Raw genomic sequence first — 15,428 nt, forward strand, 5'->3', positions numbered from 1 at the left:
ACTATTGTTACCCTATTTTCCACCATAATTTTCGTACTTACGATGCAATTTCAAGCAAAACATACCTGAATATCATAGGAAGTATACTTCATTAGCTACAAAATGAATTTTGTTTCAGGTCTCTAGCTCTAATGGTTTTTGAGATGTTAAGGTTTCTGTATACTGCTACATGAGCAAAAAAAAGCCATGCGCCATGTTGGAAAAATGGCTGCCCCAAGAGAACTAAAGACAATAAATTTTTTTGAACATTGGTTTTGATATCTAGAAACATGTACAAACCTATGTACTAAAAATGATTTTTTTCTAAAATGGTCATGCAACCGCCATTAGATGGTTTGGCATGGAATGACCCTGAAGGCAATATGGTAGAGTCAGCTATATGTTAGAATGTATAGTAAGTAATTCATGCTGTTTCCAGTAGAGCCTTTCGTTACGAAGGTCATTCCATCGCAATAAATAATTATATTTAATCCATCCTTTTATTAATTACACAGGCCTGCGATGAAAAAAATACAAGGGAAGTGATAGGTGAACTTTATGTATCTTGGTTCGCCGACTTTGCAGGAACGCTCGCTAAGCCAGCGTAATCGGCAGTCACCTTCCAGTTGTGTCGAGCTTTATCTGGATTGATCCTGAACGTGTTATTCGTAAGACTGAATTCTCGCGACTTGTCTGGAGGCAGCAGAAACGATATAAAAGAGATGTCCTCATGAGGGACTCAGTTTATCGCTCTTTAACCCAGCAGATCATGTACTTACCATGTTCATAGTAAGATAAAAGACGTGGAAATTTGTAGGTTGGTCTCAATTTGTCTTTCATGTGTAGTGTCGTGCGTGCGCTGATACAGTGACAAGTGGAAACTGCATCACAAAAACAATTGTAACTGGTGTTTTCCTCTGTGCGTTTCGTGAACCATGGCTTCGAGTTCGAGACGTTGTGAAAATGTGCCAGATGACTTTTGTTACATATGCGGCGAATATAGTGCTCTTAAACATCACATGAGGAGCATTACAAACTATGTAAGAAAACTTTATCTTTCGTATTTTGGCATGAAACTCGGAGACCAGGACAAATCGTGGGCTCCTCATAAAGTGTGTGTGCAGTGTCTCAATGATCTACGCTTATGGCTCAACGGAAAGAAGACTGCTTTATGCTTTGGAATTCCTATGACATGGAGGGAGCCGAGGAACCACTGTGATGACTGTTACTTTTGTGCCTGCCATGTCCGTGGGTATAACCGAAAAAATCACAAGCTAATCTCTTATCCTGAGAACATTCTATCGGCCATACGCCCCGTTCCTCATGGACCTGATGTGCCAGTGCCTTTGCCTCCAACTGAATTACCAGTCATCTCTTCAGAGTCTTCAGACTCGGAACATCCAGACGGCCAAGGCTCCGATACCGAATATAAGCCCTCTGGAGGCGATTCACCTCAGCCCTTCTCTCAGGTTGAACTTAATGATCTGACTAGAGATCTGGGTCTTTCGAAAGAGGCAGCTGAATTGTTGGGCTCCAGATTGAAAGAAAAACATTTATTGGCCAAAGGAACCACGTTTTATTGGTACAGGAATCGAGAAAAGGACTTTGTTCAGTACTTTGAGGAAGCGGAGAACCTGGTCTATTGTTCTGATGTTCCCGGATTGATGAACAAATTTAATATCACCTACGATAAAGATCAATGGAGGCTGTTTATAGATTCATCGACAAGGAGCCTGAAAGCTGTCCTTCTTCATCACGGAAGCCAGTATGCATCTGTACCAGTTGCACACTCGGTACATTTACAAGAACGCTATGAAAACCTGGCTCTCGTCCTCAACAAAATAAAATATGCCAACCACAGTTGGACCATTTGCGGTGATTTGAAAGTTATCTCCATGCTTCTTGGTCAACAAGGTGGATATACAAAGTTCCCATGCTTCATTTGTGAGTGGGACAGCCGTGCAAAGACTCAACATTGGGTCAAGAAAGAATGGGCTAAAAGACAAAATCTTGAACCAGGCACAAAGAATGTGATTCGGAACAGCTTAGTTGACCCAAAAAAAGTATTGTTACCCTCGTTGCATATCAAATTAGGTGTAATGAAGCAATTTGTCAAGGCTATTCCAAAAGATGGCGATTGTTTCAAATACCTGTGCAAAAAGTTTCCAGGTTTATCCGCAGCCAAGTTGACAGAGGGAATCTTTGTTGGTCCAGATATCCGCAAGCTCATGAAGGATAAAGACTTTGAGACTAGCATGACAACAAAGGAGAGAGAAGCTTGGGTTGCCTTCAAAGATGTGGTGAGTAAATTTCTGGGGAATTACAAGGATCCTGACTATAAAGCAATTGTTATGAATATGCTGGACAAATTTCAAGCGTTGGGTTGCTCCATGAGTGTCAAACTACATTTCCTTCACTCACATGTGGACTATTTCCCCGAAAATTTAGGAGCAGTCAGCGAAGAACAGGGTGAAAGGTTCCACCAAGATAATAAACATATGGAGCGCAAATATCAAGGACGATGGGACAAGAACATGCTCGCCGACTACTGTTGGATGTTAACACGAGACAGGCCTGAGATTGCATATAAAAGAAGAACGTCAAAAAGAAGTTTCAAAGGCAAAAGGGTACGTACGTAAATATAAACTTTGTTTGTGTTTGGTTTTGTTGTTTGTTCAGTTTACAATTTGTGTCAAACGTTCATGTACACATACAATGCTCCTCGTGGTCAATCGTCTATTTTACGTACGTTACCTTAATAAACACAAATGAACATGATACGTTGGTGCTTTTTTTCTAGAAACTTCACCATAATGGGATGTAAAAAGTGTAAACGCAAGGGAAGTTTGTGTTTTTCTCTCGACCAGAGGCGGCTCGTGCGATTTGGCAACAGTGGTTTTCTTCCATTTAAACCTATAAAAAATAAAATCAATTGCCAATAAATCAATTTGCATCACCAAGCATCAATTTTACATAGATTTAAATGGATCAAAACCACTGTTGCCAGATAGTGCATGCAAAATTGTTCACGAAAATTCCTTTTCACATAGGATTTTAGCAAAAATATTGATATCGATTTTACAAAAAATCCTGACGTGATGGAAAAAAATGGAGGTCATTTTCGAAATCAGCACACCCAATAACATAAAACTCAGCGAACACGTCTCTTGTATTTTTCAACAACTTCAATTTCGCAGGCCTGTGTTATTAAATTAAATGTCTTAAAATAATATTTCAAAATTTGTAGTTTTATGTTAGTTGGATTCATGGCTCTCTTAGACCATATTTGAGGGGGATAAAAGGCTGGCTCTGGAATTATTTAAAGTTTTTTCTACCCCTGTACATATGTATTAAAATGGAACTATACTGTTGCTTAAAAATATTCATAATTTCACATGAGATGATTGCCAATCACCCAGTTCATTTCTTTCCATAATGAGGTAACAATAATTAATAATTATGGACATTGAAAAACTTCCAGTATATTCAGACACTGTGCAAGTATCGTTCGACATTATTACGGATTCTGCGAAACACCCAGACTCTGGAAAAGTATCGGCCGGCATTAGTGAAAGAATTCCAACAGTTACTTTCCGATACCAATACAATCATTATCAGCTGATAAGAGATATATTGGCACACATTTTGGTCACCAAGCCTTCAGTACCGATCATGTCGTTCACAGAAAATAAGTCACTCTAGCCTGTGAAAAGTTTCTAATTAATACTTACGTTGTATCACCCCACTTCGACAGGCAGCTTCCATGAAACGAGTGGTTGCAGAGGATAGTGAGAATGCCATCCACACTTTCGTCCATCCTCTCTAGGCATACAGGGCACATGGGGAGTTCTGTGTGCCCGACCATGGGCAGAGCAGCTCCATTCCCTTCCTTCATCATTTCCACCCGAGACACGTACACCAGGTGGCACACCTCTGGTTCGATGGAGTTAAATCGAACACCATTGTATGTGCTGTAGAAGTCGTCGGCAGCTTGCTGAAATCAATAGGACAACTCAGTTTTGAAAACCTCAGCATTTAATAGGGAGGAACCCCGAAGAATGCCCAGCCTCCACCTGCATACATTCGAGGGTATGCACTTATGTCCTGGTGCCTAAAAAGACCAGGATGTCATTTACATGAATATCGGTTCCCCCATTTTTCATTTCTCTCTTCTTTATTATTTAAATTTTACAAGTTCTCTAGACTCTACAGGTGTCTTGTGCAGACATTTTGCAGGTTCAAGTACCAAGTACAGGGCTGTTCGGCAGTCATGGACAGCAGCCCCTGTTTACAGATATATATATCACAATAAGTATATAAAGGGATAAGCATTCTGGTATGATATAAGTGTGTAATAATGCATATAAAGGCAAATAGAATATATAAAAGTTTTAAATACGGAGAAACTAAAGTGTAAATCACCAACCCTGAGACCTTCTGTACACAAACGGTCTCACCGATTCGATGTATCACTTTGCGTCAGCTGATTCATGACCGCAATTATCTGCTGTTACACTCATAGTTCGCCGCACCTATTCATTTTATATAAGAGCCTCTGAATGTGAGAACCCACTCTCAAAACATCAGACGAATATGCAGCCGCATACATTGTTACTCTCCCGGTCATTCTCTCTTTCATAATCCTTAAAAACTGCAGACACTGACACACCACTGCACTGGGATACCAACTTAACCACTTCATTTACTGGTTTTTCAGGATACCACTGACAGAACGTTACATAAATATTGAGTAGAATCTGTTTCTCACCCCTTTTCAAAGGCTGTCCTTGCTGGTGTTTTGAAAACAAGCTCGGAGAACACTGAGACCTTCCCGCACGCATAGAACTCGGAATGTTATTTTTCTAGGATAAGTCAGGCAATATTACTAAGTTGCACTACTTCCTTGCTGTTCACATGATTATTTTTAGAAAATAACCAATGTTATAAAATATCATTATGTACACAAATCTCTAAGCTCATTGAAAGTTACAATGCATATTACTACAAAATGTTCACACTTATCTTTCCTTGCCATGTCACCAAGTTATTTTACGAAGTGCACTATATTTGGCGGAACAAAAATTGTTATTAGGATGCTTGTCAAAGTTTCCAACCGCAATAAATTTACGAACTTTCTTTGTCTTGTTTTGATCATCATCGTCAATATATTTATTGGACTTACAGCAATGCATATGGCTGTTTATGCCCATTATATATTTTATTTACATAAGATACAATTTACATAAAATCTACAAACAAATTTCAAATACACTCCTATCTATGTCATCCTTAGAAATATACATTACCATGTTATATCATTTTGTCTAAAAAAAATGCAAGTAAAATATATTCAATTCACATGCAAGAAACAAGCCAAATTTATGGGAAATGATTACTGGTGCAAAGACTTAACCATAAAGGTGAAGCAATAAGTAAAAAAAGAAAGAGCATTGGGTTTAAAGTGAGACGTCATTTGCGGCAGTGTATCCCATACAACAAATTAGCCATTGGGTAACAGTTTCATGCATCGGAGACACATTTCTTCAATTTTACACAAGAAACTACTTACGGAAATGAGTTTCTCCAAGGTTTATAACCTCCGTCGATATATATTCTTCCTAAAACTTCATCCTACAATGCAGCAGAACAATAAATAATCACTTTTCATGTAATAATATTGCGCATATTGTGAAAATCGACAACATTATGCCGGTTTCCAAGATGTACCTGCAGATGGCTCTAGCGTCGGAAGTCACGCGATCTCGCTAGTGGAATCAGGGTTTCCAAACGCGCGATTTTTTTCGAGAAACGCGAGTTTTTTTTTCTTCGAGAAACGCGCGGTTTTTTGTCGAGAAAGGAAAATGGTTTTTCGATTAATTTAGGGGTGAAATGGGTGCTAATGAAACCTAACCTAACAGGCCTAACCTAACCTCGTGTGAATGGTTCGTGGGGCTACCCGTGGATGGTTTTTGGGGCTAAAGTCAATGGTTTGTGGGGCTACCCGTGGATGGTTTTTGGGGCTAACGTCAATGGTTTGTGGGGCTACCCGTGGATGGTTTTTGGGGCTTTTTTACAACTTTCATGCACAATAGAGTTGGAAACATTGATATTCGAAAACAAAAGAAGCGTTACAATTCGCAAAGCAAGCGATATCGCACCGTGACGTGCTTTCCGTAGCATTAAGGAAAATGGTTTATTTTAGCAGAAAAAGTGTTTGTTTTCGTGCAAAAAGCATATTGGCACCTTCCACTATGTTCCGCAATACATAATTGGTAAGTACAAACCACGAGAAAGATAAAATATCGGATTTAAATGTGTCTCCGATGCATGAAACTGTTAATAGCCATTGTTTTACCTTACGTAATGAATCCTGTAACAATGCTGGATTTTCGTGTGGATTATTTTAGTTCTATGAGTTTACAATGCTTTCTGCATGCAGGTGGTTTTGTTTACAGAAGGTCTCAGGGTTTGTGATTTGAACTTTAGTACTCACTTTTATCCGCGAAGCTGTTTTTTCTTCTTTTTCAATTAATTTCAGAAAAAACAGCTTCGCGGATAAAAGTGAGTACTAGTTTCTCTGTATTTTTATACTACCGCATGTCTCTTTTCCCAATTATGAATAAAAGTTTTGTAGAAAGGAAGGTAGCATTAGATGATATTAAAAGTGAGTGATTATAGTTAAGAGGAACAGGTATATTAGAAAGACTTGAATAAGAAGGAACTATTCTGGAAGCTACAGGAAGTATTTTATTATACAGTGTGTCCATAATAAATTGGTTGTTTAAAACAGTCATAGTTTTGGGACAAAACATGGTAGAAAGATGAACGATACGTCAAAGCAAAGATAAACGCTCCAAGTTTATGTATGCGAAAGCTTACGCGCTGACACCTACAGGCGCGAGGGGTAGTGCATGTGCATTGTGTTTCAAGGACACGCAAGCTGCACGAGCTTGTTGGAGAAGAAAGAGAGAGTCAGAGTTATTGGCCCCTTCTTTTTTGCTGAACAAAGAATAAAGGGGGCCATCATCCTGGATATGTTACAAGGGTATGCAGTGCCCCAAATACCGGAGAATTCCATTTTCCAGTTAGATGGTGCTCCTCCACATTTTTCCAATTGTGTGGGATTTTCTTAACGAAACATTTCCTCAGCGATGGGTCAGACGAGGAGGGAGGACTGCCTGGCCCCCTCGGTCTCCAGACCTTACACCCATGGATTTCTATTTGTGGGGTTATGTCAAAACACAAGTGTTTTCCTGTAAAGTCCGAAATCTGGACCATTTAAAAGCAAGAATCACTGAAGCTGTTTCGCCTATCATGCCAGATGTTCTCTGCCGTGTATGGGAAGAGACTGAATATCGTCTTGATGTCTGCAGGGCAACTAAGGGTTCACACATCGAAGTCTAACTGAACAGGTAAGAAATTTGGAGAGTTTCTCTTTGCTTTGACGTATCATTCACCTCTCTACCATGCTTTGTTCCAAAACTATCACTATTTAAAACCCCACCATTATTTTACGGACACACTGTACACTACCACACACTAAAAATGTGCCAATATGAAACTAAACTCCATGACAGAACAGTTTTTGAGGATTAGGGACTTGCCAAGCTGTTTTTTCCCCACTGGATAATATGTTAGTTGACTATGTGATATGTTACATGATATGTAGATGACTTGTAGTTATAATTTTTGTAAAATTTTCTGTAGTTATAAAATGATCAAGTTATATATTGCAAAAATCACATAAATGATGTACATTGACCAATACAGTGCTCACATTATTTCAAATACATAAAATACAATTCTATGAGACTGGATTCAACTCACCTGCGAACTAAACTTGATCAGAGCCATGTACTGGTTAGGTGAATTGTCTCTCCTGATGATCCTCAGATTCTGAATGTCAGAGTGGCATGCGGCAGTGAACTGCAGCAGGTCGTGGCATGTCATGGAAACTGGCACAGCTAAGATACACACCATTTCACTGCGGTGAACACCTGGTTCCATCGGAGTCATTTCACTGTGGGAAAAGACAAAGTTCAAAGATTAACATCAAGAATTTATCACAAAAGTACCACATAAAAGTTAATTCTTTATGTACAATCACAAATTTACAATATGTGTGCATATAAAAAGAAATTAGTACTCAAAGTCTTGTTTAAGTAGACTTTTGGCTCAGATAAGCTTAGTTAGCACTGGGCCTACAGTTTAAAGTGGAATCTGGACCACTGTGCAATGTGCCTGAACTGGGTTTTTCATGAAATTAGTAGCCTCAGCTCTTACATTTGACTTTCAAAGACAAATTTATGTGACAGGTCACCTGAAATAAACATCACAGGTTTCACATTGCAATGGCCACTGGAACAGATGCACATGATTGTATTTAGTGAAAACTACGGCTCAATACTAAATCAAACTGCCACCTTCAGTGATTTGGCTTATTTAACTCTCCATTTATGCCACTTTTGACTAATCACAAATATGAGGATGAGTGATGATATGATTAAATTGATGAAGAAAGAATACTCATCCTAGAGCCAGGATTAACACCTGAGACCCCCTCGTGTCGAAGTGCACTGTGTTAATCACTCCACCACGGAGGCCGGCCCAAACTGCTGTCATCTACGTAAATTACCAAGCCAATCTATGACTTTATCAAAATATAGACCTCTATGTTTATCAAATGCCAATTATACATTTTTCATTTTTGGCCAAATTACAATTATTATTTTTTTGGGGGGGGGTAAGTTGCAAAAAGTTACATCAAAGTATCTTCAGAACAAATCAAAGCATACAATAGAGATGTGGATGCAACAACACTTACTGTCTACCATTAGTATATTTTGACATGACAAGTTTATGTTCAAATCCCAGGTAAGGTATGAACAGTTGTGTGTGTGTGTGTATGTGTGTGGGTACATTTGTGTGTTCCATCACCCATTTAAGTTAGAGAGGTAGAAAAGTAGTGAATATATAAGCTATTATCAATGTGTGACTTACTTTTCCTTGTACAGATGAAGAATACCTTTAGTGACTTCCACAAAAGGATTTCCAGAAACAAAAGAAATCTGATCCCTTGGTTTTCTATGGTCCACTGTTCCTTCACTGCACGGCTGTCCACTATCCATGTCCCAACTATGGCGCCGGATACCTCTTGAGTTCATTTTCGGACCTGGCGACTCTGAAAATAAAAATGATAAAAACACTGATGGTACGTATTTTACATATCACACGTAATATTTTTGATGCAAAATTCACAATTCGAAAAAGAAAGTATTAAGTATGTGCAAAAATTCTACCTGTTTTTGGTGTGCAGATAGAAGTGTGAACAAGAAACTGTAACTCACCTAGGACTGTGCACAATCACCATCTCAATCGATGACCTTTTTCTTATCTTGCTGATAAGAGATGAATACCTCACCAATAAAAGTCCTGAGGTCTAGAGTCAAAGAACTGTTGTAAGGCAGTTTTCACAGCCTCCACATCATAAAGATTTTCCGAACGGAGTTCTGGAATGTGGGAAAAGCTCCCAAACAAAGTTCATTCATTCTTTATGTGTGATGACAGCAGTATGTGGCCTTGTGTTATCATGGTGGATGATCACTTGGCGACTGACAATGCCTGGCCGCTTCAATTGCAATGCTGCTTGCAGTCTGTTCAACTGTTCACAGGTGGCCTTAATGGTTTGATTAAATTGCAGGACCTCCCAGTGAAATACTCCATTGATATCCCACCATACACTCAACAAGACCTTCTTTGGATGAAGTTCTGTTGTGGATGTCGATGGTGGCGGTTCAGAAACGCAGCACATAGTCCTGCGACACTTTATGTCCGGTACCTAATCCACTTCCCATCACACATGACAATGCGTGGCAATAACTGGTCAGTGTTGTACCAGGAAAGCAAGGAAACACAGGTCACGACTCACCCCTCCCGTTGGTTTACGTGCAGCTGATATGGAACCCAACGATCAAACTTTGTGGTGAAACCCAGCACTTTCAACAATCTTTCAACTGTTGTCCTGTGTACCTGGAAGGTGTCCGCTAATTCCACTATGGTTGGCTTTGGGTTGTTTCTTATGGCTTGGTCAAGACCCTCTTCAGAAAAGACTGCTGGACGTCCAGACCATGCTTGATCTTGACAGCTTCTGTCTCCTTCCCTAAATATTCAAAACCAGCAACAGCATGTTCTAATGTTCTATCATTAGGGGCACATATTTTTGGTAAATAAAAAAGCAAAATTTTGGTACAAAAACAGAGTCAATTTCGGGTTCAAAAGCGGTAAATAAAATGAAATTTCGCTGTTATAGTGGTGAAAAAGCAGCATATAAAATTACATTTTGGTTATAAAAACGTGAATACGATAATCCCAAATTTGATTTAAAAATTGCAGTATTACACAAATAGCACATTAAATCATTACCAGAATATTAAGTTTATTCCTGTATAATGGGGTCCATTTTTGCTTCTCAAATGTTTGCAGCAGAATTAATCAATTTTCCGTGAAATGCATAAGTCACAGGATACTTCAGTGTCAAGGCGGTATATAAACGTTAAATTTCGTGTTTAAGAGTCCATTTTGCATCATTTCGTGTTTAAGAGTCCATTTTGCATCATTTCGTGACAGAACAGGGTAGGAAAATGCACCTCAGACCTTTCAGAAACATTAAAAATTAACATTAGAATGTGTCATTTCACATTTCATGTTTTCATCAAAAACGAATATGCATGCCTCTCTCTATCATCAACTGCATCTCCCCTATACACTTGCCAAATGTTATGGCAGGCTGTGGCTGCAGTACTGTCTTTATAGAACTCAAACAGTAAAGAGTGTCTGATGTGTTCCTCATCGGTCTCCATTTCAGCCACACACTTGTAACGACCCTGCGTGGTCGCCATATTATATTTTGTTAAGAAGAATGCATGCTATATGTCCCTCCGAGGCGTACGCTTTTAGTTTAAATGTGTTAACGGATCCACCTCTACGTATTATTTGACCCTGCGTGGTCGCTGTTTTCTGTAAACGCTAACGGATCCACCTCTACGTTTATTAGCTTCGCTTATTATTAGACCCTTGCGTGGTTGCTGTATTCAGAAAATGTTATCATTTATTGTCATTTATACTGTTCAAATTCGTTGAAGAGTCCTGCGAGGCTCAATATCAATTGTATTGTCTGAATGCACACAGTTTTAGTTTATATTGACACATGCAACTAGTGATTTTCCCACTAGTGTTTTCTTAATGTCACTTCTTGGATGTTTCTCAGTAAGAAGGTTGCAATATGTAAAAAAATGAGTTAGCTACGCGTACTTGTAGTTAAAATTTTCACCACCAATGCGCCGCCCCCGCGAGTATAAAGCCAGTGCAGCGAGGCCCGGAGCTTAGTTGGCTCCCTGATGTCAACAGGCAAACATCCAGGGTTAACTGGCCTCCCAGCCTGAGAACTAGAAGCCATCCCAGAAGGAAGGACGGAGAAAGAAGAAAGAAGAAGAAGAGCCTAGCAGCAACCTACCTACCTGGTCCGCTCGCTTAGGCTGATAGGTGCCCAGGTTCTACCTGCCCGGCTTGTCTGGGAGCACCCGGACCTTCCTTTTCTAACCTGCCGTCCCTTCATAGGAGACACCGGTTGGCTTGCCAACTCCCAGCTAACGCCGGGGTGTCGCGGCATCCTTTAATCCTTTACCCTGCGCCCGTTATTCGGGAGTACAGATTGGTTTCGGCCAATTCCCGGCTGTGGTTGGGGTACTACGCACAACCTACTATCTTTTACAGGGGAACCCGTGACGTCAGCGGCGACCAAGGCCCTAAATAAAATTAGGTCCCCATACTCCCCCTGGCGCCTCACAGCGAGGAATAAATTGGATGTTCCCTGCCCCCCCTTATCTCTTCGAGACCAAAGGTGGTATATGTAAAAGAACGTGCGTGGTACAGGTAAAAGCACGTGTGTGGTACAAGTAAATGCACGCGCGTGGTAAGGGTTTCAGGTAAAGACACGTGTGTAAGTGTGCAAACGGACACCCTTGTGTTGAGACTATAATAAACATATATATTAAGCTGGTATAGTCTTTCCTTACACCCAGCAAGCCCTGAGATATTTCTGAGTCCATGTTCTACGGCTGACAAAAAGTTAGCGCATATGGGTAGACTTTTGCCGTCCTCCTAAGTGAAGTGTTTAGAGTGTGGTAATTGTGTGTAGGTGGGACGTTGCAAAAGTTTTTGGCGCCCAACGTGGGGCCCGACAGAACTGTGCAATTAAGCGAAGTAAACCGAACCGTGCATTAAAGGGACTGTCCAGTGAAAGTGAAAGTGTGGACTGTATTAAACATGGATCAAGAATTTACTGGTATGAACCTGAGAAGTAGAGGGAGGAAGACCATGGATTCAGAGTCTGGATTTGGTTGCTGTGAAGAACTGGGAGAAGAGGCAGCACATTTCCAGTGTTGCCAGTGCCAGCGCCAAATTCACTGGAGCTGTGATGGAAAGGATGTGGCTACCTTCCCTGCTGTAGGAGTTAAATGCCAGACGTGTGAATCTGCTCCGCTGACCCAGGTAGCGGTGACCGCAATACAAGAACCAAGTCCGCTGACCAATCCTCCATCAGACCATGGGTTATTGGAATGGTTGATGAAAGATAGGGAAGATAGAAAGAAATTGAGGCTTGAAGATGAAGAGCGCAGGAAGAAAGAGAAACAGGAAGAAGAGAAAGTGCGCAAAAGAGAAGCAGTTCAGGCTGAAAAGCTGAGAAAAAAGGAACTGATGGAACTTAGATCCCTAATAGAGTTTCATGAAGAGAAAAGGGAGCTAGAGAAACGAGAGATTGAAGAGAAAAGAAAGGTAGAGAAACGAGAGATTGAAGAGAAAAGAGAGCTAGAGAAACGAGAGATTGAAGAGAAAAGAGAGCTAGAAAGAAGAGAAATTGAAGAGAAAAGGGAAAAGGACTTTGAAACTCTCTGAGCTTTAATTGAGAGCCTAGAGGAAATAAGAAAGAAAGAAAAAGAGGAAGAAGAAGCCAAAAGACAAAGAGAAAAAGAGGAAGAAGAAGCCAAAAGACGGAGAGAGAAAGAGGAAGAAGAAGAGAAGCGTAGGAATGAACTGCAAGCCCTCTTTGCCCAGCAGAGGACGGACATAGAAGGTCTTAAGGCCGGAGTAGAAAGTATCCAACTTACTTCTCAGCAAGAGATAGCAAAGGTTGAGGAGAGAGTAAAAGAGGTACTTCAGGAAAGACTGGAACCATTATCTCAGTGGCGCGGACAAGTAGAGATTACAGTGGAGTCCATTGAGAAAGCTGTCCAAAACTTGGGTGACAAGACCGAATCCATCGAGAAAGTCGTGCAGGAACAGAAGGAAGTGATGGAGTCAATGACCTCAACTCTGCGGAAGGACGTAGAGCAGGCAGCTGAAGAGAAGGTGAATTCTCTTAGGGTAGAGACAAGGAAGCTCGAAGTATCTCTGCGAAGAGAAATGCAAGATCAGACAGGAACATTTGTCCAGAGGGTAAGTGAACTTCAGATTCAGTTCCAAAGATTGAATGTTCAGTCAGAACCCACTCCAGATGTTCATTCCAGCCCTCTTACTCCGGATAGAGATTTGAATCCGGATGCTACTCCTTATGAGCCGCCCAGGTTAGCTGAGGAACCTCTATTCGCTGCCAACAGAATGAAGGCTGACGGAAGAAAGAGGCCTCGATACGATGATACTTCAGATGGATCGCCACCTAGAAGAAGGCCAGATTTTAAGATGCCTAGAATGGCGGATATCGCCCACATTCCTAAATTTAAAGGCGACATTGAGGCTCAGTCAGCTGAAAAATATCTTCGGGAGCTCAACGTCAGCTTTGAACTTATGCAGGTACCCGAACATTATAGGCTAGAGTTGCTTCCTAGAGTCTTCACTGATAAAGCTGAACACTGGCTTGCAGGAAATATTGATAGTTTCGTGAATTATGCTGACTTTTGCGCCAGGTTCAAAGAAGAATTCGCTTCTGAGAAGGCTAGACAACGGCAGCTAACAGCTGTGAGAAACAGGAGATATTCCAGACTTGTCCACGAAAGTATGGAGAGCTTTGCCTGGAGCGTTTATGCGGCCTATAGAAACCTGAGTGATAACTTTAATGAGGGAGAAGTACTTAATTTGATCATCGGACAACTTCCTTATAGAATGCGAAACCTTTGTTTAGCACATGCGCCCAGAACGGTAGATGACCTAACCCATTTCCTGAAGGATTTTGAAATCTATGATGAGCCAGATGCATGGAGGAACAAAGATGAACCGAAGGGAAAAGAACAGAATCCCTCAAGGAACTATAAAGTCCGGAACATAGAAACGAGGTCAGAAGGTAATTACCAGCGCCCTCAACGTTTCACTAATGAAAGAGGAGGCAGGCGTGAATTTAGAAGAAACTCTTTCCGACCTTACCAAAACCAAAGACGTAGATCTCCTGGCCCAAGAAGGATCCGTGAGGGTAGAAGTAGCCCTAGTCCTCCGAGACGACGATTTACGGGTGAGCAGAATGAGATTCGCGGACCTCCATCTCCTAGACAAAACATTACATCGGAGCAGGAGGAGGCCGTAGAAACAGCGCGGGAGTTTCATCAAAATCAAAGGTCCCAGTCTAGCCAGACAAACTAGGACCTTGTCTAAATGCTTCGTTCCTGTTTAGGCAAGGGACTTCGATGGAGCGGCCCAAATTAATAGATAAAGATGTCCAAGAGTTACTAGTAAATTTCCAGCTAACAGAAACTGAAGATACCATTTTACAAAAGGAATTGAAGTCTGCAAGGGAATCCAAAATTAGATACAGATCTCCGGTAGTGCAAGCTAAATTAATGGACTTTACAGTGACCTGTGTGATTGATACTGGAAGTGAATGCTCGATCCTTAATTATTCAATCTGGACTAAGTTAGTAGATAAGATACCTGGCATACAGATCCAGAAAGTTCCAGAGGTGCGATTGGTAGATTTCTCTGGAAGTCATAAGAAGCGTGTATGTGGAAGCAGGCGTGTAGAGTTAGAAATTGGTGGTTTAAATTTCAGTACTGAGGTTTTCATCCTAAAAGGATTTGGAACTGATCTTCTGTTAGGAATGCCTTTCTTGAAACAGCACGAGGCTGAAATCAACTTCAGGAAAAATATTGTAACGTTGTCGTTCGGAAAAACTTCTGAGCAGAGCGAGGGGAATCCATTAAATATTGATATAGTGCGGTATATCCAAAGAATCCAAGATGAAGAAGTGGATTGGATGTATAAACCCACTGACCTCAGAGAGAAGGTCGATACGATAAATATTTTGCTCGATTCCCAGAAACAGGAGTTATTCAGTGTGCTGCTGCAGTATCTAGAGGTATTCTCAGAGAAACCAGGAACCATGGAAAATGCTGAATGCGAGATCGTACTGAAAAGTTCTGAACCAGTTTACCGCCACCCATACCCAGTACCGCTTTCCAAAAGA

The 15,428-nt window shown here is 40.8% G+C and overlaps 1 protein-coding gene across 1 annotated transcript in view; it reads right to left on the reverse strand.

Moving 5' to 3' along the window:
• The window catches only part of LOC146002460 (BRCA1-associated protein), a 54,952-nt gene that overhangs the window by 21,910 nt on the left and 17,614 nt on the right, over nt 1–15,428 (reverse strand). The window contains exons 3-5 of the mRNA XM_083140311.1: nt 8,980–9,160; nt 7,807–7,999; nt 3,711–3,973 (exon numbers count right to left, since the gene is read on the reverse strand). Coding sequence (XP_082996437.1) covers nt 3,711–3,973; nt 7,807–7,999; nt 8,980–9,160 — 637 coding nt within the window. The remainder of the gene's footprint in view (nt 1–3,710; nt 3,974–7,806; nt 8,000–8,979; nt 9,161–15,428) is intronic.

The sequence above is a fragment of the Lepisma saccharinum genome, chromosome 18 (genome assembly GCF_977018435.1).
Source record: "Lepisma saccharinum chromosome 18, izLepSacc3.1, whole genome shotgun sequence".
NCBI lineage: Eukaryota > Metazoa > Arthropoda > Insecta > Zygentoma > Lepismatidae > Lepisma > Lepisma saccharinum.